The 26478-nt window shown below is 41.8% G+C and overlaps 1 protein-coding gene across 2 annotated transcripts in view; it reads left to right on the top strand.

The window, feature by feature from the left end:
- PLCB1 (phospholipase C beta 1) overlaps window positions 1-26478 on the top strand; it is an 858386-nt gene that overhangs the window by 649933 nt on the left and 181975 nt on the right. For both annotated transcript variants that reach the window (XM_040248321.1, XM_040248322.1), the window contains exons 11-14: window positions 5044-5201; window positions 17297-17379; window positions 24071-24155; window positions 25603-25780. In XM_040248321.1, coding sequence (XP_040104255.1) covers window positions 5044-5201; window positions 17297-17379; window positions 24071-24155; window positions 25603-25780 — 504 coding nt within the window. The remainder of the gene's footprint in view (window positions 1-5043; window positions 5202-17296; window positions 17380-24070; window positions 24156-25602; window positions 25781-26478) is intronic.

Below are 26478 nucleotides of genomic sequence, written 5' to 3'. Positions count from 1 at the left end.
CCCAATGTTCATCGCAGCACTGTTTATAATAGCCAGGACATGGAAGCAACCTAGATGTCCATCAGCAGATGAATGAATAAGAAAGCTGTGGTACATATACACAATGGAGTATTCCTCAGACATTAAAAAGAATACATTTGAATCCATTCTAATGAGGTGGATGAAACTGGAGCCTATTATACAGAGTGAAGTAAGCCAGAAAGAAAACACCAATACAGTGTACTAATGCATATATATGGAATTTTAAAAGATGGTAATGATAACCCTGTATGCGAGATAGCAAAAGAGACACAGATGTATAGAACAGTCTTTTGGACTCTGTGGGAGAGGGTGAGATGATTTGGGAGAATGGCATTGAAACATGTATAATATCATATAAGAAACGAATCACTAGTCTAGGTTTGATGCAGGATACAGGATGCTTGGGGCTGGTGCACTGGGATGACCCAGAGGGGTGGTATGGGGAGGGAGGTGGGAGGGAGGTTCAGGATTGGGAACACGTGTACACTCGTGGCGGATTCATGTTGATGTATGGCAAAGCAATACTATATTGTAAACTAAAAAAGAAGAGAGAGAGAGAATATGTCTAAGATATGGTAACTTTTTCAAATTATCAATGAACTGCACTTGATAAGGCACAAGTAATAATTGAAAATCTAATGAGTATAGTGTTCTTGTTAAGGAGATAATAACTCAGGTAATTAAAATGTTTAATATCCATTTAAAAAAATATATGCAGCAAGCAAATTAAAAAAAAAAACTGTTTTGGAAACATTTTGAATCTTTTATGACAAACACTCTGCTGTCGGTTAAGTAAGATACCTTCAGTGTGAAACCATGCAACTCAGGTTGGAATTTGAGCCCACAGTCTTTTAACTGAGATCACACACTTGGTCTCAAGACTTAATGAAGTTCTGGTTCTTGATGTCTCATTGTAGAAAGAATTCAGTGAGAGTCAAAGTGATAGGTAAGAAGTGGACTTATTTAGAGAGAATTACACTCCACAGACAGAGTGTAGACCATCTCAGAAGGCAAGAGAAGCCCTAAAATATAGTGTGGTTAATTTTTGTGGGCTGGGTAATTTCATGGGCTAATGAGTGGTAAGATTATTCCAATTATTTGGGAGAAAGGGCAGAGATTTCCAGAAATTGAGCCACTGCCCAGCTTTTTGATGGTCAACCTTGGATTATATCATGCAAAATGCCAGGCTGGATGAAACACAAGATGGAATCAAGATTGTGGAGAGAAATATCAACAACCTCAAATATGCAGATGACAACATGCCTATGGCAGAAAGGGAAAAGGAATTAAAGAGCCTCTTAATGAAAGTGAAAGAAGATAGTGAAAAAGCTGGCTTAAAAATCAACATTCAAGAAAAGAAGATCATGGATCTGGTCCCATAACTTCATGGCAAATAGATGGGGGAACAATGGAAATAGTGAGAAACTTTATTTTCTTTGGCTCCAAATTACTGTGGATGGTTACTGCAGCCATGAAATGAAAAGACACTTGCTCCTTGGAAGAAAAGCTATGGCAAACCTAGAGACATGGACTTCCCTGGTGGTCCAATGGTTAAGAATTGGCCTGCCAATGCAGGGGAAATGGGTTCGATCCTTGGTCCAGGAGGATCCCACATGCTATGGAGCAACTAAGCCCCAACCACTGAACTCATTCTCTAGAGCCTGTGCTCTGCAACAAGACAACCAATGAGAAGGCTGTGCGCCACAACTAGAGAGTAGGCCCCCCCCCCCGCCGACACACACCCCACAACTAAAGAATGACAACACACAGCACGAAAGACCCATGCAGCCAAAAATAAATAATTTTTTTTAAAAAAAGCAGAGACATAACTTTGCTGACAAAGGTCTGTATAGTTCAAGCTATGGTTTTTCTAGTAGTCATGTAAGGATGTAAGAGTTGGACCATAAAGAAGGCTGAATACCGAAGAATGATGCTTTCAAACTATGGTGTTGGAGAAGACTCTTGAGAGTCCCTTGGACTGCAAGGAGATCCTAAAGAAAATCAATCTTGGATATTCACTGGAAGGACTGATGCTGAAATTCCAATACTTTGGCCACCTGATATAAGGAGCTGACTCATTGGAAAAGACCCTGATGCTGGGAAAGATTGAAGACAGGATGAGAAGGTGACCACAGAGGACAAGATGGTTGGGTGGCATCACCAGCTCAAAGGACCTGAGTTTGAGCAAATTCCAGGAGATGGTGTAGGACAGAGAAACCTGGTGTGCTGCAGTCCATGGGGTCACAAATAGTCAGACATGACTGAGTGACTGAACATCTGCTTGGAGCTGTCATGGTGCCTGTGGGTGTGTCATTTAACTTGCTGATGTGTTACAGTGAGTGTATTCTGAGGTTTGGGGTGTAGTGGACGTGGACTTGTCTACCATTTTGGACATGAACTGGTTCTAATCAGTTTATGTCATGTCCTTGGGTTATGTCACTCTTCTAAAGGTTGTTTCCCACCAACAACTTCCTTACCGAAGTTAGTAACACTTAACAAAATATTAATGAAATTGCACATTATGTAACAGTATTGGATATAGTCAGTAATATACTTAAAGAATATCCTAGGTAGTACACAAGAAAATCTGCTCTACTGTTGAATAGCTGTGCAATTGTCTGCAGGAGCTAGCATTTTTAATGAGTCAACCTGATTAATTATTTGAATTCTTCACTTCTTTAGCTAAAGTAGCCCTCCCTTAAGTTTAACATGTAAATGAACATCAGTTCTCCTTCACTCCCACTCTCCCTTTTTTGTTTATGCAGAAAGACCTTTATTACAACAAACTTTGAAGCTATTATAAATAGCAAATTAATTATCTAGCATCAGAAACTTTCTAGGTTATTTTGTCAGCATTTCTGCTTTTGCAAATATTTGTGTATTTAAAATGCCTTATTTTTTCCAGTAAAGAAAAGTGATTTTGCAAACCTACTTAATCAGCCTTTCCATGCATAAGGGCGCTATAGAACTGAAAAATGTCACCCTATTGCTATGCTGATACTGGATGTTGTGAGATGCATATAAAACTAAAATTAAGCCAATAGGTTTAATCCCATTTTCTCTGTCCTGTGTGTCTCCACTGAGCAGATCTTGTCCATTTCAAAATCATTTTGACAGTTTTCATTGATATATCAGTTTTAAATTACTGCTGAAAAAATGGAGGCATATAGAGGATAACTCACAGGAAATCTTTAATGTGGAAAGCCAAAAACTTCCATTTGTGTGTTGATGGTAGTGGGCTTGCTCAAAACTTATTTATTATTAATCTTTAAAAAAATTTTATCAAAGAAGTTTCCTGGTAATCCAATGGCTAGGACCTGGAGCTGTAACTGCCATGAACCGAGTTCAAGACCTGGTCAGGGAACCAAGATTCTGCAATCTACAAGGTGCAATCATAAATAAATAAATAATTTATCAAGAAATGACAACCTTCCATTGACTTCTTAAGTGAAACAGAAATAGCTGGGCTTCTACTCTTGCCCACAGATTTCTCAAGTGCTTGTTGACTACAATTCATATCACTTTACTAGAGAATTTCAGTTCTGCTTCCAAGGGTTTTTAATTTTGGTAAATTTTGTCTATTTTCTTTCTTTGCTATTTGTACTTTTGGTGTCATATCTATGAAACAATTGCCTAACCTAAGTCACAAAAATTTACCTCTACATTCTCTGTTTAGAGTTTTATAATTTTAGTCCATACAGTTAGGAGCTTCATTGGTTGTGTGTGTGTGTGTGTGTGTGTGTGTGTGTGTGTGTTCTGTGTATGATGTAATAGGAATCCAACTTCACTATTTTCCATATGGCAATCCAGCTGTCCTGGCACCATTTCTTAAAAAAGATGATTTTCTGCAGTGAATTGTTTTAGAACCCTAGTTGTCCGTCAGTTTAACATAATTGTGAGGGCTTATCTCTGGAGTCTCAATTTTATTCCATTGACCTATGTGTCTAATTTTATGCCAGTACCACTCTGCCTTGATCACTGGAGTTTGTAGTTAAGTTTGAAGCTGGGAAGTCTTCCAACTTTGTCCTTATTTTTGCAATCATTTTTGCTATTCTGGGTTCTTTAAATTTCCATATGAATTTTGGGATCAATTTGTACAAAAAAGACAGATATGCTTTTTATGGGAATTGAATTTGTAAATCAACTTGAGACGTAGTGCCACCTTAACAATTTTAAGTCTTCTGCTCCATGAACACGGGATGTCTTTCCATTTACCTGCTGCTGCTGCTAAGTCACTTCAGTCGTGTCCGACTCTGTGTAACCCCATGTGCAACCCCATAGACGGCAGCCCACCAGGCTCTTCCGTCCCTGGGATTCTCCAGGCAGGAACACTGGAGTGGGCTGCCACATTAACTTAGGTCTTGTTTAATTTTGTTAAACAGTGTCTTATAGACTACAAATTTTACACTTCATTTGTCAAATTTAAATTTATTTCTATAAAGTTATTTCCATTTTGCAAAGATAATGTTTAGTTATGCTAAGTATTTGTGCCTTGGACAAAAATGACAGAAGGTTTGACTTACAATAGCCTGTCAATAATACTTATTCATAAGGAGGGTCAGAATGACAAGACTGAGTTTTAAAGTTATAATCCTGATCTTCCACTTACCAGCTTTGGGAACTTGGACAAATAAAATGTTCTATGCCATTTTTATTATCTGAAAATAAGCATTTAATAATAAAGATAGTTATATTGGGCAGATTTTTGTGAAGATTGAATGTAGTGATATATATAAAGTTCAAAGAATTATAACTGGCACATGGTTAGCAGTTAATAAACATGAGTTGCTGTTATTGTTACATATCCTTCTAGTCTCTCTTCTCCAAACCACTGCTAGGGGGCCACAGTTCCATTTGGGATTATGTTACTACCTTCTGGCATGTTGAGACAGAAGAAAGGCTGGGAAATACTCAAGGTCTTGAACTCTTTGTTTTCCCATTGTTGAAGATCTCTTCTAGGAAACCATCAGTGTGTTCCTTGCTTTGTATGAGTCTGACATTCATTTTATTGACATTTTACAGCTGGCCAGCTGGCTGGAAACTCCTCAGTTGAGATGTATCGCCAAGTGCTCCTGTCTGGTTGTCGCTGTGTGGAGCTGGACTGCTGGAAGGGACGAACTGCAGAAGAGGAGCCAGTCATCACCCATGGGTTCACCATGACCACAGAAATATCCTTCAAGGTAGAATGAATATTACTAAGAGAAGAAGCTAGAGAGACCTGACCCCCTTTTTGGGTAAAATCTGCTTCAGCAGGTTTCGCAGTATAAGGGTCACAGTTAAGTCCATAGGCTATTAATCATATTTGCAATTTCTGAGGCTAAAATTTAGCAGTTTTTACATGAGTGATTTGCATCAGATGAACTGATCACCAAAATCTAAGGAAACTGTCTTATAAAAGGAAATATCTATTTATTTGCCTATTTAGCATATTCTCTTTTTTAAATTGTATTTTGTCATTGTGAAATACAACATATATAAAGAATGTGTTGTGCTAAGTTGCTTCAGCCATATCTGACTCTTTGCAACTCCATGGACTGTAGCCCACCAGGCTTCTCTGTCCATGGGATTCTCTAGGCAAGAATATTGAAGTGGGTTGCCTTCTCCACATTGGGAGCATTGGGAGCAAAAAGTTTCCAATTCCCAGCTTTTAGCCCTGGAACACTTGGGATGTGATAAAATGCATCTGCATATCTGAGGTTATTGATCTTTCTCCCAGCAATCTTGATTCCAGCTTGTGCTTCTTCCAGCCCAGCATTTCTCATGATGTACTCTGCATATAAGTTAAATAAGCAGGGTTACTATATAGTAATTACCCATTCCAGCATTCTGGCCTGCAGAATTCCATGGGGTTGCAAAGAGTCAGACATGACTGAGCAACTTTCACTTTCACAGAATTTTACAACAATGTTTAATATGGGGTTGACCTTAATTGTGATGAAAATCTTTAGAAGTTTTATCTGCTCCTGAAGTTGAGCACTCTTTTTCTTTTTCTTTCTTTCTTTTTTTTTTTTTTTTTTTGGTATTTCACTGCTCATACTTTAATGAGCTGGTAATCAAAGGAAAGCAATAGAAAACTATTCAATTCTATCTCACTGTGGAGCTATGAATTTGGGCATCAACAGAGCTAAGTTTGAATCTTGTCTTTGCTTTTATCAGTTGGATGTCCTTAGACAAATTATATTAATTGTTCTGTAAGTTAACTTTTCATCTGTAAAATTGATACAATATTACCTTCACTAGGTCATTCATGGGGTGAGCACTCAATGTCTTTTGGTTTTTTCTTTAATGGAAGATCCATGTATTTTGGTTCCATTTCTGTAGTCCCCCACCTTCCCATCTCCTGCCATGGTCCCTTGACAGCTGAGATACCAGCCTTAACTGTTGGGCTCTTTTTAAATATTGGGGGACACACAACCATTGTGTGGAGTGGATGCAATTTGGGTTCATCCATATGTTAATGATGAAGAGGATCATGCAATGGGAGACAACATATCCAGATGGAACCCCTGCGAGCTAGGGGACCAATGGACTTGTGCACATACCCACTCCAGGAGGGCCACTCACAGCCCTGCCCACCACCCCCTCATGAGTCCATGTGAAGAGCAATTATATTTTCTTAAACATTTATAATCCTCAAGGTTGTTTGAGTTCCTTTAGGGGTAAGGGGGGCTACAGGGGGAATATAAACACCAAGCACATTCTAAGGCATATTTATTTTATATGAAGCTTTTGCTTCTTGCCTCAGCCATCAAGTCAGCTTGGAATGACTCTCCCTGTTCACTCGACCTTACAAGTGGTCCTTCAATCATATTTGTGACCCCAGAGTCACGGGCTGGTGAGCATCTATTCCTGGGCTCCAGAAGCACAATTATTCAACCACACGCACACACTTGTTGACAGATTTAGAGACTAAAAAAACTAAATCTAGCTCAGAATTCTGCTTCCTCTTTCTGCCTACTGCAGTTGAGGGTGAGGTGCGGCCAAAAAAGAGCAGGAAACTCGTCATCCTGGCGGTTGATTGGCACAGCTCTGCTTCCTGCTATTGTGTTTGCAGGATAGATAATTCTGTCAGAGATGTGAGTGAGTGTGTGATGGTGGTGCTGGGTGGGGATGAGTGTGAGCAATAGAAATGCCAGCCTGTTTTGTAGAAACAGAGCGGAATTCTCTGCATCAGGATTAGGACTAGAGGGAGGTGAGTGAAATGCCTTACATGCAAAACTTATAGAGCTGTCTATTCCCACTGGTGTGTGAATGCAGAGGTGGCACCTGAGATTGAGCATCTCTTTAAATTTTGCACTTAGGCACCTCATCTGCCTCACCCAAGTCCCAGCCCCGCTCTGCCTGATTGTCAGCATGCAGCCTGGTTTTCCAGAACCGACTGGGTACAGTGACTTTTTCATAAAGGGTAAGAAGAGAAACGGGGCCATGGCCCTGTGCTCTCTCACCCTCAGTACCCCTACCCGTGATTCCCTGGGATGCAGCTCCACGGGCCTCTGTGCCATTTCCTGACAAAGCTAGGCAGGGATACCTCACAGCCTTTGCCAGTTTGTGCCTCTGCCTGAGACAGTCTTCCCCCAGTTATCTGCATGGCTCACTGCTTAACTCCTTGAAAGTGTTAGTCGCTCGGTCATGTCCGACTCTTTGCCAGGCTCCTCTGTCCTTGGAATCCTCCAGGCAAGAATACTAGAGTGGGTTGCCATTCCCTCCTCCAGGGGATTTTCCTGGCCCAGGGATCAAACCTGGGTTTCTTGCATTACAAACAGATTCTTTACCATCTGAGCCCAGGGAACTCCTTGAAGTCTTTCTCAAAAGCCACCTTCTCAAGGAGGCCTCCTGGGACCTATTTAATACTGTGACCAGCCATCACACCCACTCCCACCTTCCTGGTCTGCTCCCCATCACTTTATTTCTTCCATTTACCAAGTGGCACCTTCTAACACTCTGCTTAATTTACTCAATCATTTATTGAGTTCCTTCTTTATTGGCTGTGTGTGTGTGTGTGTGTGTTCACTCAGTCATGTCCAACTCTTTGTGACCCATGGACTGTAGCCCACCAGGCTCCTCTGTCCTTGGAATTTTCCAGGCCAGATTATTGGAGTATGTTGCCATTTCCTTCACCAGGGGATCTTCCCAACTCAGGGATTGAACCTGTGTCTCTTATATCACCTGCATGGGCAGGCAGATTTTTTACCATTAACGCCATTAGCTGTGTCCTTCTAATAGCATTGAACACTATAAAAATAGGGATATTTGTTTTGTTTCCTAATCTTTCCCAAGCACTTTAAAAAGAGTCTGGCAAAGTGCCTTCCCAGGCAGTACAGTGGCTGAGACTTCACCATCCAATACAGGGGGTGTGGATTTGATCCCTGGCTGGGGAGCTAAGAGACCACATGCTCATGGCCAAAACACCAAAACATGAATAGAAGCAATATTGTAATAAATTCAATAAAGACTTTAAAAGTGGCCCATAAAAAAAATCTTTAAAAAGAACTGGCATATAATAGGTACCGGTGAAGGGAAGCCTGGCATGCTGTGGTGGGGTCACAAAGAGTTGGACATTACTGAGCAATTGAACAACAATGAAATTTTTTAATTTATTTATTTTTATTGAAAGATAATTGCTTTACAGAATTTTGCCACTTTTTCCATCCCTGGTAGCTCAGACTATAAGGAATCTGCTTTCAATGTGGGAGACCTGGTTCGATCCCTGGTTTGGAAAGATCCCCTGGAGAAGGGAAAGGCTACCCACTCCAGTATTCTGGCCTAGAGAATCCCATGGACTGAGGAGCTTGGTGGGCTACAGTCTATGAGGTCTCAAAGAATCAGACACAACTGAACAACTAAAACTTTCTTACTTTATTTCTATCCCCAAGCAAATGGACAAATTATAGTGGAGACTTCATTTTTAGTCTTTCTTGTCTCTGTTCATCAGGTACATGAACTTTGTCTTTCTCTGTTTTTGCTGTAAAATTCCATATGTTGATAGGTGGTGAACAAATTCTCTCAATGTTTGCCTATCTGGGCTATCCTGTATGTTTGGACCTGATCTGCATGGTGTAATTAGACTATATTCTATTGCCACAGTGTGTATTGCAGCAGCAAAATAAACCAAGTGCAAAAGTCCATCATTTTTATGTCACACAGTTTATCTGCTCTAAGTCTATGTGATCTGGAAAGCTTTGTGAGGTCTATGATATATACCCACAGCAAAAGTTCCTATTGGCATTTACCACCTATTTATTGTTGGGCCAGAATAAAAAGGTGTGTTCTGGGAAAGTGGACATGCTGTAATTCAGCCTCTTTATGGAGGACTTTTTATTTTACATTCTAGATTTATTTAGTACACACCCCATGTATCTGCCTGCTGGTGTCTTTGCCTCACTGCCTTAGTCTCTCCAATGGTCACGACATAGTAACTCACCGTTTGGTCTGCATTCTCTCTGCTCCCATGCAGTCTCCTTCCTCCCACACTGTACGCCCACCTGCCTCCTCTACCCCCAAGCTGCTCCTGCCTCCCTCCCCCCGCCCAGGCAGCTCCTTTGTAACTACCAGCAATTATATAAGATGGAAAACAGAGTCAAGTGATAAAGTATATAATAAAAATATATTAAATATGAGTATGTGGTTAAATGGAGCATTTCTGGAAATAAAGCATCATTATCTGAGAGAAGTAATAATAATTTAGGATGCAATTTAACTGCTACATAAATGCTCACATAAAATGGATATCCAAATACACTCTGCTATTGTCTGTCAAGGATAAGGGATTTCAAGGGCAGTTTTTCCCACTGGAAGCTAGTAAGTGAGACATATAGTGTATAGATTATTGGATCCAGTTTTAGAAATCTATGAAAAAAAATGATTTTGGCTTAATAAGGGGCAATCAAGCAGTAAGGTACTTTCAGGCCCATAGTCCACTAAGGACAGCTTATGTGAAAGAACCAAACTTAAAAATTATGACTGGTCTCATCCTCAGCAGAATCCTCATCCTCAGGTGCTCCATGCAAAGTATTCCAAAGGTATGAAAAACCAAAAGCCCTCTAAGGGAACTTTTCTTTTAAGTTCTCTCAAGTAAAATTGTTAGGGTTTCCCAGCTGACTCAGGTATAAAGAATCCTTCTAACATGCAAGAAACACGGGTTCGATCCCTGGGTCAAGAAGATCCCCTAGAGAAGGAAATAGCAACCCACTCCCAGAAGGAAAATCCCATGGACAGAGGAGCCTGTCAGGCTACACTCCATGGGGTTACAAGGAGTCAGACATGAGTTAATGACTGAAAAATAACTAGTAAAATTGTAAGATGAAATCCGGTCAATGTTTAAAGGTTCAGAAAGGTTTCCAAGACTAGAGTTACGGTGGAGATGGGGAGAGGGAGGAGGGCGAGGCTGGGAGGAAGAGAGCAAGGAGATTGTTGAGGTTCAGAGTGCAGTTCTGGAGCTGCCGGCCGGGGTTCTGGCACTGACTGCCTGCACGACCAGGGGAAGCTCCCTTAGAGATCCAGCCTCTTTCTCAGGAGAATATGGGGGTGATAACAGTGCTTACCTCCTAGAGGTGTGCTGAGCGTTCAGTGCTGTGCTTAGTCGTTCAGTCATGTCTGACTCTTTGCGACACCATAGACTGTAGCCCGCCAGGCTCCTCTGTCCATGGGATTCTCCAGGCCAGAATACTGGAGTGGGTTGCCATGCCCTCCTCCAGGGTATCTTCCTAACCCAGGGATTGAACCCAGGTCTCCCACACTGCCAGGGGATTCTTTACTGAGCCATCAGGGAAGAGTTCAGTGACCCTACTTAATATACAGCATGGCTTAGAATGATACATGGTACATAGTGAGTACTCTATAAATGTTAGCTACTGAGATTATAATTGAAACTTTTAAAGCCACACTTTTAAATAGTAGCAGTATTAAATATGCAAGGCGTTATTAAGTCAGGGTGAAGGTGGGGGGTTGAATGAAGTCATTTGTAAAGCTGTCATGATAGAGGATGTGAGGAGTGCCCAGACACAACGTTTGGCCTCCACTTCACCTCTAGGAAGAGGCCAGAAGGCCACACCACGTGGCAAATGCAACACAGCCCAGTCTTGGTAAGAGGCCCAGTGGGAGCTGAGAAGGGTGTGACTGGTGAGTTTGGAGGCTTCAGTGTGAACATGGGGCCCTCAGTCAAGTGCAAAGACCAAATGTGTACAGTATCAGGGGCAGGAAAGGGGCAGGCAGGATACACAAAGGGCTTCCCTGGCGGATCAGTTGGTAAAGAATCCACCCCCAAGGCAGGGTTTGATCCCTGTATGGGGAAGATCGCTTGGAGAAGGGAATGGCTACCCATTCCAGTATTTCTACATGGAGAATTCCATGGACAGAGGAGCCTGGTGGGCTATGGGTCATGGGGTCGTGAAGAGTTGGACACAACTGAGTGACTAACACTTTCACTTTCTCAGGATAAATGAGTCAAGAAGGTCTAGGAAACCTAGAATTCAGCAGCATTTCAGGGCACACCAGAACCTCTACTGTGGGAATAGAGAGAACACCACCCAGAGAACAAGAAAGACAGGTGGAGACATGGACTCTACAAATGTGTGTGAGAGCAGGCCCAGAAAAAGACATGGGCATGTCATTGGTCAAACAAAGAGAGATAGGCCCTTGGGTTTTCACTCACCTTCAGGCCTCTCATTGGCCTAAATGGTGATACACAGGTCTGGAAATCAGTTCAGTTCAGTTGCTCAGTCGTGTCTGACTATGAGACTTCATGGACTGCAACACACCAGGGCTTCCTGTCCATCACCAACTCCCAGAACTTGCTCAAACTCATGTACATCGAGTCAGTGATGCCATCCAACTATTTAATCCTCTGTCGTCCCCTTTTCCTCCCACCTTCAATCTTTCCCAGCATCAGGATCTTTTCTAGTGAGTCAGTTCTTCACATCAGGTGGCCAAAGTATTGGAGTTTCAGCTTCAGCATCAGTCCTTCCAATGAATATTCAGGACTGATTTCCTATAGGATGGACGGGTTGTATCTCGTTGCAGTCCAAGGGACTCTCAAGAGTCTTCTCCAGCACCACAGTTCAAAAGCATCAATTCTTTGGTGCTCAGATTTCTTTATAATCCAACTCTCACATCAATACATGACTACTGGAAAAACCACAGCTTTGGCTAGATGGAACTTTGTTGGCAAAGTAATAATGTCTCTGCTTTTTCACATGCTATCTAGGTTGATCATAGCTTTTCTTCCAAGGAGCAAGCGTCCTTTCATTTCATTCTGGCAGTCACCATCTACAGTGATTTTGGAGCCCAAAAAAATAAAGCCTCTCACTGTTTCCATTGTTTCCCCATCTATTTGCCATGAAGTGATGGGACCAGATGCCATGATCTTAGTTTTCTGAATGCTGAGTTTTAAGCCAACTTTTTCACTCTCCTCTTTCACTTTCATCAGGAGGTTCTTCTTCAGTTCTTCACTTTCTGCCATAAAGGTGGTGTCATCTGCACATCTGAGGTTATTGACATTTCTCCCGGCAATCTTGATTAAAGCTTGTGCTTCATCCAGCCCAGCATGTCTCATGATGTACTCTGAATATAAGTTAAATAAGCAAGGTGATGATATACAGCCTTGACATATCCCTTTCCTGATTTGGAACCAGTCTGTTGTCCCATGTCCAGTTCTAACAGTTGCTTCTTGACCTCCATACAGATTTCTCAGGCAGCAGGTCAGATGGTCTGGTATTCCCATCTCTTTAAGAATTTTCCACACTTTGTTGTGATCCACACAAAGGCTTTGGTATAGTCAATAAAGCAGAAGTAGATGTTTTTCTAGAACTCTCTTGCTTTTTTGATGATCCAACAGATGTTGGCAATTTGATCGCTGGTTCCTCTACCTTTTATAAATCCACCTTGAACATCTGGAAGTTCACAGTTCATGTGCTGTTGAAGCATGGCTTAGAGAATTTTGAGCATTACTTTGCTAGTGTGTGAGATAAGTGCAATTGTGCAGTAGTTTGAACATTCTTTGGCATTCTCTTTCTTTGGTATTGGAATGAAAACTGACCTTTTCCAGTCCTGTGGCCACTGCTGAGTTTTCCAAATTTGCTGGCATATTGAGTGCAGCACTTTCACAGCATCATCTTTTAGGATTTGAAATAGCTCAACTGTAATTCCATCACCTCCACTAGCTTTGTTCATTGTGATGCTTCCTAAGGCCCACCTGACTTTGCACTCCAGGATGTCTGGATCTAGGTGAGTGATCACACTATCGTGGTTATCTGGGCCATGAAAATCTTTTTTGTATAGTTCTGTGTATTCTTGCCACCTCTTCTTAATATCTTCTGCTTCTGTTAGGTCCATACCATGTCTGTCCTTTATTGTGCCCATCTTTGCAGGAAATGTTCCCTTGGTATCTCTAATTTTCTTGAAGAGCTCCCTAGTCTTTCCCATTCTGTTGTTTTCCTCTATTTCTTTGCATTGATCACTGAGGAAGGCTGTCTTATCTCTTCTTGCTATATTATCTGTAATCCATACAGAAAAAGCAGCGCCAATCTGAGATATCACCAGGCTCATTGCAATCAGAAAAGAAAAATGGCAAAAACCAAGATGGCTCTTTAAGACCATGTTCAACAAAACCCTGTGCCATTTTCACATGCATTTCAGCAACCAAAACAAAACATAAGGCCATGCCCACTGTCAACAGATATCACAGGAAGGGGAGTGAATATGTGGGGATGATGACAAAATCTATCCCAGCAGTTAGCAAGGATTTTTGACCAGGATGATAGAGGTGGAGGTGCTAATATTTGGTTATATTCCAAATATATATTTGGACAGGATTACATGTGAATTAAAAGATGTGATATAAAGAGGAATCAAGAGTGGCTCTCATGTGCTTTGCCTGTAGCCAATAAAACAGTGCCAAATTTAGAAAACAAACAAAATCTAGCCGCCTTTCACCCCATATATGCTACTCACTTCCCTTATGATATCTATTTGCAATTCTTTTTTTTTAATTGAAGTATAGTTGATTTACAATATTTTACCAAACTCTGCCATACAATTTGACTCAGTAATATACATATATACATTCTTTTTTTATATTCTTTTCCATTATAGCATATCCCAGGAGATTAGATATAGTTCCTATGCTACACAGTAGGATCTTGTTGTTTATCCATTCTATAAGCAATAGTTTGCACCTGCTGCTGCTAAGTCACTTCAGTAATGTCCGACTCTGTGCGACCCCATAGATGGTAGCCCACCAGGCTCCCCCATCCCTGGGATTCTCCAGGCAAGAACACTGGAGTGGGTTGCCATTTCCTTCTCCAATGCATGAAAGTGAAAAGTGAAAGGGAAGTCGCTCAGTCGTGTCCAACTCTTCACGACCCCATGGACTGCAGCCTACCAGGCTCCTCCACCCATGGGATTTCCCAGGCAAGAGTACTGGAGTGGGGTGCCATTGCCTTCTCCGAGTTTGCACCTACCAACCCCAAATTCTCAATCCACCCTTCTCTCTCTCTTCTCCCCTTTGGCAACCACAAGTTTCATCTCTATGTCAGTGAGTCTGTTTCTGTTTCATATATAGGTTCATTTGTGCCATATTTTAGACTCCATATATAAGAGATATCATATGGTATTTGTCTTTTTCTGATTTGCTTAGTATAATAACCTCCAGTTGCATCCATGTTGCTGCAGAAGGCATTATTTTGTTCTTTTTGTGGCTGAGTAATATTCTATTGTATATATATACCACATCCTCTTTATCCATTCATCTGTCAACAGACATTTAGGTTTTTTCCATGTCTTGGGTGCTATGACTACTGCTGTGTGATTCTTTCGAGGCCTTTGATCTTAGGTGGCTAAGGTCATTAGCTGCAAGCTGCTGCTGCTAAGTCCCTTCAGTCGTACAACTCTTTGCAACTCCATAGACAGAAGCCCACCAGGCTCCCCCATCCCTGGGATTCTCCACACAAGAACATTGGAGTGGGTTTCCATTTCCTTCTCCAATGCATGAAAGTAAAAAGTGAAAGGGAAGTTGCTCAGTCATGTCCAACTCTTAGTGACCCCATGGACTGCAGCCTACCAGGCTCCTCCATCCATGGGATTTTCCAAGCAAGAGTACTGGAGTGGGGTGCCATTGCCCTCTCCAATTAGCTGCATGGAAGTTAGCAAAATAGTTAGGCGCACAAACTCTAGAGTCAGATAGACTTTCCTGGGGTTTCTTGGACTCTCTTCTCTGTGATCTTGGGCATATTGGTTAATATCTCTTGAGTCTTCATTTTATAATCTGTAAGATGACATATAGTATTTCCCTTAGGGAATGTTTATGGCATGAGATAAGATCTTTGTCTGGAATGTAAATGTTCATCTAATGGCAGCTATGTTTGTATTAGTTGGGTTTAGGGTGAATGGAGAGGGAGGCATCAGCAAGGTAAGTAACCTTGGTTCCCTTGAGACCATCTGCCCATCACAAGCTGCATCCTTTACCTCCTCTCTCTGCATCCTCACAAGCTTGTGGAATGAGGCTTATTACTCCCACTTTGCAGGCCAGCAAGCTAAATGTACAGAGGTATTAAGTGATTTTTCTCAAGGTCACACAGCTTGTAAGGCTAAGAAGAAGGATTCAAATACAAGCCTGTTTGAATCCAAAGCCCACAGTCAAATAAATCAAATAAAGAGTTTAAAATCTGACCAATTCTTGCTATTTATAGCACACTTATTTTTGATGGTATCAACTAAAATAATGTATGAAAGGCAATCTGTGAATTCACTGTTAAGAAACAGTGAGTGATTCTTTTGCTCCATGCAGTCAATTCCTTCTTAGAGGGTATATGCAAATGCAGTCTAGAATTAGAAAGCCTTATTTATACTCTGCGGCCAGAGAAATAGCTTTCTGGCATGGATAGAAAGCAAGCTATGTATTCTTCAAGGAAGGTAGAGAAGATAATGGAAAGGCCTCAGGCATAAGGAATCAGAGTAAAAATTCTTACTTGGAAGGAGAAGATGTAAAGAATAAATCCAAACAAAATTAAAAAAAAAAAAAGGCTGTGAAGCCACAAGAGTATTGACAGTGATATAATTAAAAATAAATGAGATCCATCCTTTAATACCAGCTCAATAAGGAAAACATTTTGAAAAACTAATGTCCAAAGTTGGTGAATATGCATTGAAAGCTGCTCTATTATTCTAGGCAGTCTAAGATGAAAAGTAATTTGGAGAAACACAGGAGACTAGAAAAATATTTTTATTTTTAATTTGATAATTCTCCTTCTGAGAATTCATTCTTTAAAAATAATTCAAAATTTAAGGGAGAAAATGAAGAGTTTCTTTGGAGAATTATTTGAATGATAGCTCTTAAAATATGTCTATCCAATAATTGGATAGTGGTTAAATAAATTATGATACTGCCACTCCCTAAAATTGTATACAGATATTAAAGCTGTGACCTATATATTAAAAAAAAAAAAAAGATTGGAAAATGAAGTACTGACACATATTACAGAATGGATGAACCCTGAAAGTAGGCTCAATGAAAGATGCCAGACATCAAAGGCCACATGTTGTATGATTCATTTATTTGAAATGTTAGGAGTAGGTGAATCTATGGAGACAGAACATGGATTAGTGGTTGCCTATGTCTGAGTGTGTGGGATGGGGTTGGGAAAATGTAGAGTGACTGCTAATGGGGACATAGCTTTGTGGGGGGTGATTAAAATGTTTTAACTTAGATTGGGGAGATGATTACAAAGTGTGAATATTAAAATTTTTCAGCTGTATACTTTGGATTTAAATACTAACAATACATAACAATATTAAACAATATAAACAATAAACATAACAATAAACAATATACACAATATTAAAAATACAAATAAAATATTTACCAAGTTATGCAAATACACGAGAAACGTAGAAATAAATATAACAAAATGTCTGCGGTGGTTTAATTAAACAGGTGAATTTATGGATGAAAAATTTTGCCTTCTCTTTGTCCAAAATTCTTACAATGAGATTAGAATTCTTTCATTATTTTTTAAAAAAATGTAATTACCAAAGAGGAGAACCATTCCCCTTCACAATTATGACTCCCCTCCACCCAAATCCAGTTTTCTTTCTTTTATCTTGCTAAGATAGGAGTAATAAAATTTACAATCCAGCAGCCTGCAAACCCCCTCTAGCTATTTTAGGCCCTTTGATACAATTCTGTGAATGAAAAAGACAATGCTATTAAAGGGGTTAACTCAAAAAAAAAATAGACACATTAAACTTCTGGCTTATTGAATATATATGTTCTCATTTTTAGGAAGTGATCGAAGCCATTGCTGAATGTGCATTTAAGACTTCACCTTTTCCAATTCTACTTTCATTTGAGAACCATGTGGACTCGTAAGTATTCAGCAGATTCAGTAGGGAGTCTTTTCTCCAGATAGAGCATGTTTAATCATTGTTCATCAGATTTAAGATATTTGACATTATTTATGCTGTTCCTCAATTAAGCTGTATATTAAGTGGCATATGTTCATCTGTATATGATGGGATTCATTGGTTTAAATTTCATTAATATTAGAATGATCCATTGGACTTGTGGAATCTATTTTCTTGCCATGATAGGGTTTTAATTTAAGGACTCCTCTTTTTACAGTGAAATGAAGCCCATTTCCTTATATAATACACGTCTCTATTTCAGTGGCTGCTCTTATAACCCTTCTTCATTAGCTCTTTCTGCTGCTGCTGCTGCTGCTAAGTTGCTTCAGTCGTGTCCGACTCTGTGTGACCCCATAGACGGCAGCCCACCAGGCTCCCCCGTCCCTGGGATTCTCCAGGAAAGAACACTGGAGTGGGTTGCCATTTCCTTCTCCAATGCATGAAAGTGAAAAGTGAAAGGGAAGTCGCTCAGTCGTGTCTGACTCTTCGAGACCCCATGGACCACAGCCTACCAGGCTCCTCCATCCATGGGATTTTCCAGGCAAGAGTACTGGAGTGGTACTGTGTGCAAATTTATAGTCAATTTTGCCACCCTAAAATGGCCGGTTCTGTACACACTAGAGCTGATGGAGGGTGAGTTTAAAATATTAATTATATTTTGCCACTTTATACTTACACAGAACTCAGACCACAAATTCTTCCTCCTTCCTATTTTTGTTGGTTTCCCATTTGTTAATGTTTGTATTTCATTTCAAAACAACGTCAGTTGTTTGCTGAGCCACATAAAAAATAGGTAAGTTTTACTTACCTCTTTCATTCATTTTAAGGCAAAGGATCAGAGTTACGCACATTTACATCAGATACGTACATATTAATTTATCATACAGTTACTCAATCTAAAGAGCTTCAACATGAAAGATTCTCATCTACATTGAGTCAAAATTCAAGAAACTAAAATTCTAGTCTCTGGCATTAATGTCTGAAGACTAGTCAGACACTATGGTCACTAGTACTGACCATCACTGCTCACAAGAGCATTCGGGAAGCTCTCTGTTTCATTCAAACATCTAAGCTACCACCTAAGCCAGTTTTCTCCACTGAAAGCCAACAACACCTGTCCCAAGTTGGCCCACAGATTTCTTAGATCCCTTTCTACCCTCCTTTCAGTAGAAAATCTTTTCCAGGCCACTGATTCCCTTTGTCCAACTAATTTGCAACACAGGCTTCAATTCACTAATTCTTAAAGAATTCACTAAACCTTAAAGAACCAGTTAGGTAGTGACCAAATTTCAGCTTGAGCAATTTCAAAATAGTTAAATCATTTGTTTATATATACGTGGAGAGAGACCTTATTTAGAAGTAACCAAATTATAATTATTTGTATTTCTAGTTTGCCCTCGGGAAATCCATACTACATTTACCAGCTCATGACTCTATTTCATTAGGAAACAACCATCCAGTGAATAATGTAATCATTTGGCACATAGTTTTTCTAGCACTCCTGCACTCCTGAGGGGCAACTGAAGAGAAAAAGCACTTATTCTGTTTTATTGCAATTTCTTTTCTAATGAAAGGAGAACCTCTTTAGTTGCTGTATTTAGTACTTCACTTGCTGTGACAACTCTGATGTGCATGTGACTTTCCTCATCTCGGCTCATCTGTTTGTAATTGGGCTCTAACAATGCCTTAGCACCTTTTTTTCAAGAACCGTACTTCCTGGAAAGATTGACCTGTCATTTCTTTTGGCAGAAATATCTCCAATTCTAGTGCACTCATTTTCTTCAAGAAACGTTTCTATATAAATTAGACAAAATGAAAAATTCCAGTATCATCCTTGAGTGCCATAACCTTGAGTGTCCACCCTCGGGTGTCATTGGACTTTACCATGTAGCCAGAGAGGCATCAACAACCACCAGCACCACAAACTAAACAACAGCTAATGTTCATTGACTATATATTATGTGCCAAGCAAGGTTCCAAGCCTTCGTTCATGTAACCTCACCACAAACCCAGGTGCTCCTAGAAATAATATTTTTATCATTATCCATATTTTACAAGTGATGAAACTGAATCCCAAAGAGGGTGAGTACCTTGCCCAAGGTCATGTAGCTAAAACATGAGAGTGGGGATTTAAATTTGGCTAATGTGGCTTCAAAATTCATCTGTTTAAGCAATACCACCCCCAAGCCTAAACCAAAGAATCATGAGCATTCCAAACATGGATAAAGTCAAGCAGAGCATCCCACAAGGCAACAGCCTGCAAGTGGTCATGTTTTTGTGGCTCATGACCTTAACCACAGCATATTTTTTTAGTCTTCAACCCCAGTCATACAGAGAGCCAAACTGAGCATGAAAACTAAATCTACAGTGGACATAAAATAAAAAAGGTTGTCCCCTAATACAGCCCTTTCAGGGTGAAAAAAAAAATGAGAACTTGAGCTGCTAAAAGTTCATTAATAAAGTATAAATAACAAAAGAAATCAGGAAAACGGCCTTCCTAGGATGCTATGATATTGATCCCAAACCACTGAGACGATAGAATGGCAGTGAAATCCTGAGATGCTGAATTCCTTTGTGGGAGGAAGTTTTTTGCTTCCTATTTCCATTGTCCTTGAGCCTCACACACATATCAACATCATTCAACTACAGTTCTTTCCTGGGAGGACTGTCACACACCCAAAGAAAATTGACAAGCTTCCCCTTTGCCGGTAAAACATTATGCTTGACTCATGGGCCATCCCACCTCATTGCTGAACAAACCAGTGGTGGATACCATTCATCAGTTATAGCACTCTTCTCCGATAAACTAGATACACTAGATACAGAATCTTACTCAACATAGGACACACACACCCCAAACATCTGAAACCTATATGCCATCTCTAGCAACAGTTATTTTTTTCTCCTTCATGCTGTGTATACAAAATGCCAGAATCAGAACACTAGTCCCAGCCCACTTGAGCCATGCCTTGAAAACAAACCCACATTGGAAAAAAAGGAAACCTCTGAATTTTTTCATTTTCTCTCCTAATATTTGAAACTACCTATCAATGAGTGACAAGGAGAAATCTGCAGTGAGCAGCTGACAACTTTTCTAATCCTCACAGCCCCATAAAATGTAGAATTCCTGAGCTTCACCTTCGTACCTGTATTTGAATTTGTATAGTGAGACTTTGAATCATATTTTTTTATAAGTCCCAGTTAACTGATGAGCCACCTACTTTGTAATTTGTAAACTAGCATTTCACTAAAAGAATTCTCCACTACACTCAAGTGAAGAAACCACCACATCTGGTTCAGCCACAGAGAATGTGAGATTTTGGATGAAGTCCTTAATTGCCAGCAGCTGTAAATCCTTCCTACATATTTCATATATAGAGAAGGAGGTTGGTTTAGTTCACCTTGGATGATGTGGGCTTGCTCCTTGGTCAAAAAACTGATCACCTTGCCAATGTTTTAACATGTCCATATGGGTCTGGTGTGGCCTGAAGCTCAAAATGTATTTGTGAATATTTTCCTCTCATTGTATCTCCTTGGTAGCCAGGGCTGATGTTCTAAATGCTTTAGGATTTTTTTTTTTTTTTTTTTGCTCTCTCATGGCAAATGTAATGTCTTGTTTCTGCAATTATGACCCACAATTAAAGTTGCTTTGTTCTCCTCTGACTTCTTCTGTTCAGCTTGCTTTCTGTTCTAGTTAGGTCCCCTCTAGATATGCATGTGTGTTTGATCTTCAAACACATTTTGCTGTATCCATGGACACTGCCTCTTGTTCTCCCCATCTTGGCTCATGGTGAAGCAGGTTTTAGAATTTAGGTCAGACACAGATCCTTGCTCTCCAAAGTGTGGTTGATCCATGGACCAGCAGCATCTACATGATCAGGGAGCTTGTTAGAAATGTAGATTCTCAGGCCCCACCCCAGTCTTTGCCTTGGAATCTTCATTTTCTTAAGACCCCAGGTGATTTGGTGAAGTGTTAGAGCACTGCGCTAAACACTGAGGTTCATTAACCAGCTGTTTATTACCTGCAGGCTTGTTACAAATGCAAGTTCCAAGGCTCCACTACCAGCTCAGTGAATCAGGGGCCTGGGGACAGAGCTCTGGCACCTGCAGCATTAAAAGCCCAGGTGATTCTTTAGTGGAATCGAGTAAGATTTTGGTTTAGCAAAATCCTCCCCAGGGTCTGATTTGGGGACCGCATGACAGAGAACAGAGTCTACCTGCCACCTGTTTAGGGATACCTGGAACATCACCCTGAAGTTCCTCTAAGAGTGAGAATATAGCTCCACTAGAAATTCCAAAAGCAGGGTGTTAGGGAATAAATCCTTCCTTTTCACTCCAGGCTTCTGAGCAAAGGAACTTGGGGCTCTCAAGTTCGAATCCTCAAGGAAAGTAACATCCTTGAGGAACCTGGTGAGTTAGTTCACCCATCACAGTGGTTCCCCAACTTGAGTGTATATGAGAATCCTCCAGAGGGGGCTTCTTGAGACCCCTGGGCCCTGCACCCTTCTTTCCATCCTTTCTGACTCAGAACCTGAGATTCCAACATGGAACTTGTCTGTCTTCCCAGGAGGCCTTGAACCTGCTTTTCTAACCAGCTCCAAGCCCTGTTGATGCTGCTAATCTGTGGACCACACTTGGAACAGAAAAACTCCATTTAATAGCATCATTCCATGAAAGTGAAGTGGAAGGGTTGGACAGTTTGTTTTGTGCAACCTGGAAAGTAGTTGTTGTTGTTACTCACATTGCTGTTGTTGTTCATGGGCCACAGCCTTGCCATGGTGAAGGGGCTTGTGTAACTCAGTGAAGCTAGGAGCCACGCAGTGAAGGGCCACCCAAGATGGACGAGTCATAGTGAAAAGTTCTAAGAAACTGGTTCACTGAAGGAGAGGATGGCAACCCACTCCACTCGCCTGGAGAACCCTGGGGCAGAATGGAACTTGTAGGCCCAGGCTCAATGGGCTTTTCTAATCTACAGCTGCAGAGCCCACTGGCTTGGTGGAACCCTGGGACCAGCTGTCTTTTGGGCAAAGGTGTCTGAACTGTGAATGCCCAGGGACGCTCTGCCAAATCAGCCACTTCTGCTTGTCCCTCAACTATAACATGTTATCCTTTAACAACCACTCTCAGTGCTTTTAGGATCAGTTCTTCAGTTGGCAGGGTTTCCTCCATCAGTGATACTGCTGGGAGAACTGCAGGATATTCCAAAGCCTGCGTGGGTCACACAGGATAAATCCAACTGGTCGAAACGGGTGTCATGAGAATTTGGGAGTTGTCGTGTAGAGTTTTGCAAGCTCTGTGAAGCTCTGCTTTGCCTCCCCTTGCAGTTCAAGAAGGTAGTGAACTTGGGCTTGAATGTGAAGCCCAGAGAACTCATTTGACACCTCCTCTAAGTATATGTTTTTTAGAAAGGGGATATGAAGAGTGCTTTCCCTATGGATCCATTGCAATATGATTTGAACCTCCAAAACATCCCCCTTCTGGAAAAAGCATGGTCCATGATCCAGGTATAATAGTCATGGCAAAAGGAATGAAAATTAGAATTACATTTGTTAATCAATTTGAACTATAGTAAAGAAGTTTCATCACTTACTTATTCTTACTACAGCCCCAGTTCTGCTAAAATGTATTAACATTGCAGCACGTAGAGACAACTACTGGAAATCGAGTCCAACAGCCTATAGATCAAAATCACAGTCCATAAAACCTGATGGAATTGGATACCTTTATAATGATATTTAACATCCTACAGAATGAGAATGGCTTTTTAAAAGGTCAAGGGAAGCAGTTTTGAAAGATTATGGCTGTTCCCTCGTATCAACTCTGTTTATACATGAGCAGGCTCTCATTCCTCCTGTCTAGCTGGCAGAGGCTTCCTTGCAGCACTAGGATTATCTTCCACTTCAAAGATGTTTGCATCTATTACTTCACTTCATCTCCTCAGCATCCTCTGCCCCTTTCCAAGAACAATTATTTTCCTCTACTTTTTATAGATCCTGAGAAGTTGAGAGCCTGGAACTCAGCTCAACCAACTCAACAGCTCCAGCCTTTTCCCATCAGACCGAGTTCCCCTGGCCTCTGATTAGGCTGACCCCACCTTTGCACCCCTCTTGTGCACAAAAGGGCTGCAGACACCCTTCCCCACGATGCCTGCTTCACTTGTCTTTCCTTCAGCGCCTTTTCCCAAGTGGACACACTTCTGCCTGTCAGCCTTTTCGCTTCTGCATTTTTAGATTCTCTCTTTCTCTCTGTCCACCTTCTTCCCTCTCCTGTTTCTTCACCTCCTTGTAAATAGGTCTTTGCAGTGCAGCTCTGTTAGACAAATCTCACCCAGAAATTCACATAGCGTCATGAATGAGTTCTACCCCCAAGTATCTAGCATTTGACTTAGAATTGGGAAATTAACCAAAAGGGACTGAGCCTCTAACCCTGGGACATTCAAGCATCCAGGGACAGGCAGGGGACCTGCTGTCCCCTCCATGTGTCCTCTCTCCACCTGCCTGTGTCATTCACATCCACACAAGTGGGAATTGCAAGCAGGAATTTAGAAAGACGAGAGGGGAGGAACGCCGTCTGTCTGTGACCGGTTCGGTTCGGTGCAGCCCTGCTGAGACTCTCTTGCATCACCCGCCCCCTTCCGCATCTCTCCCCTCAGGCCGAAGCAGCAGGCCAAGATGGCAGAGTACTGCAGACTCATCTTCGGCGACGCCCTCCTCATGGAGCCGCTGGACAAGTACCCGGTAAGTGTTCTGAGCCCATCCCGCAGGGGCGCACGCCTCCCCTTTGACCGGGTTAGCGGGGCTCCCTTAGCCCCTCCGTGTGTCTGTCTCTTGGTGTGAGTCACGCAGTTGACCGTGAGCCCTCGGGCGGCTGGCGGGGAGCCCCTGAGGGGGTAAATCCCCGTCTGATTCCTCCTCTGCCCTCACCCTCCTCCGCTCCCTGCCCCTCGAGAGCCGGCCGGGGCTGCAAAATCCCCACCACAGCAAACGCCCACAGAGGGAGCCCCGGGGCACAGGCTCTGAGCGCGTCCAGGAACCTCACCTCTGAAAGACCCGGGCCAGGAAGACAGGACGTTGAAGGCGGTGCGGGAACATTCCAGCCTGCCCCTGCTGGCCACGCTTCTCTTTGCTGCGTATGCCCAGCACAATCCAGGCTGCCCTGTAGCTGTCGCTCCCTGCTTCGGGAAGGAAAGCAGCAGAAAGATGGTCTCACAGCCTCTTCCCTCCTCAGCCCCTGCCCCAGTCTCCACCCGTCTCTCCTGTTTTCACACCACTCCTCAGACTGGTTGCAAATGAAGAATTGAGGACTCGCTTACAGGAGCCCATAGACTTTCTAAAAATAACCTGTCTTGAGACTTGCACACATGCTCTCTGATATAATATATACTATCCTTCTCGTGGGAAATTGAGTTTTCCCATTAGATATACAAGCTGAATTTGGAGAAGGAAATGGCAACCCACTCCAGTGTTCTTGCCTGGAGAATCCCAGGGACAGGGGAGCCTGGTGGGCTGCCGTCTCTGGGGTCGCACAGAGTCGGACACGACTGAAGCGACTTAGCAGCAGCAGCAGCATACAAGCTGAATACACTAGAAAGAAGGCATGCAAACAGCTTGAATCTCCGGGCAGTGGGTAAATCTGAGGGCACCCAGTCCACTTCTGCTGAGGCCAAGAAGATGTGCCACTTTACAGTCTCATGGCACGATGGGGACTTTGCTGCTTTTAAATTGCATCATCTGAAAAGTCGATTCTGAGGACTTTCCCAGAAGCTCCTGCCTGTCTTTGCCATCTTCCTGGCAGGAATCACACTGTGACAGGTTTCTATCCTTTGATAATCCAAGCCAAGGCCTTCCAATCTGTTCTAAATCAAGATGGTTGGATTCATAGGGCCCAACAAAAAACTCATGAAACTTTAGGTTAGCAGGCCAAATCACCCAATACATGTCTATGGCTGTATTCATGTATACTTCTGGTGGAAAAATAAAGGGTACAGTATTTAAAATATACCTTTCATGTGAAAAAAGGAAGAGCTATGAACCAGCCCCTACATAAGATACTTGAATGAGCTGTGTTGAAGGTAGTAAAGAACAGTCTAGAAGCTTGTGGTATCTAATGCAGTCCTTGGGTTTGGGGATAGAATCTGAAAGGAAAGGTCAGTGTTTTTAAAGAATGTGTTTTTCTTTCTGTTAGTTGGAATCTGGAGTTCCCCTTCCAAGTCCTATGGATTTAATGTACAAAATTTTGGTGAAAAATAAGAAGAAATCACACAAGTCGTCAGAAGGAAGTGGCAAGAAGAAGCTCTCCGAACAAGCTTCCAACACGTACAGTGACTCCTCCAGTGTGTTTGAGCCCTCTTCCCCAGGAGCCGGTGAGGGGATGGTAGACTCTCATTACTCTGTTATGTGTGGGTTTAAGAACAGCTGCTCTGGAAGGAACTTAGAAGGACTTTTAACATTTCCACCTGGGCACAGTAAACTGTGTTGGTTTTCTATTTCTGTTTTAAAGCTGGTGGTTTAAAACTGCACAAATATGAGCCCCCAGTTCTGCAAGGCAGAGGCCCATGTGACCTCACCAGGCTAAATTCCAGGCATTCGCAGGGCTGCTTCTCTTTCTGGAGCTTGAGGGAATCATTCCTTGCCCTTTCAGCTCCTAGAGGCAACCCACATCCATTGGGTCATGGCCCCCTTCCTCCAAGTTCAAAGCCAGCAAGGTCCCATTTCACTTCTTCTGTCACCAACAACAGTTGGAAAAGGTCCTCTGCTTTTAAGAACTCACACCATTACGTTGGACCTATCCAGATAATCCAGAAAAATCTCTCCCACTTCAAGGTCCTTAACTTAATCTCATCTGCAAAGTCTCCTGTGCCATGTATTCACAGGACACTGGAGATGTTCACAGGACGTGGACATTTTGGGGAGGTCGCCATAGAAGCCAAATAATCTCTGGAGGAGCCAGGTGATTTTAAGCTTCTCAGGACAGTGATCCCTTGACATTAACAGCAGATCTGGACCCAAGATGTTCACCAAATGCATTCTCATTGTTGAAGAGTTCTGAGTCATTAAGTTC

This window comes from Oryx dammah, unplaced genomic scaffold (genome assembly GCF_014754425.2).
Source record: "Oryx dammah isolate SB20612 unplaced genomic scaffold, SCBI_Odam_1.1 HiC_scaffold_10, whole genome shotgun sequence".
Classification (NCBI taxonomy): Eukaryota; Metazoa; Chordata; class Mammalia; order Artiodactyla; family Bovidae; genus Oryx; species Oryx dammah.
Note: the sequence above shows the minus strand (reverse complement) of the source record. Positions and strands in the feature narration are given on the sequence as shown.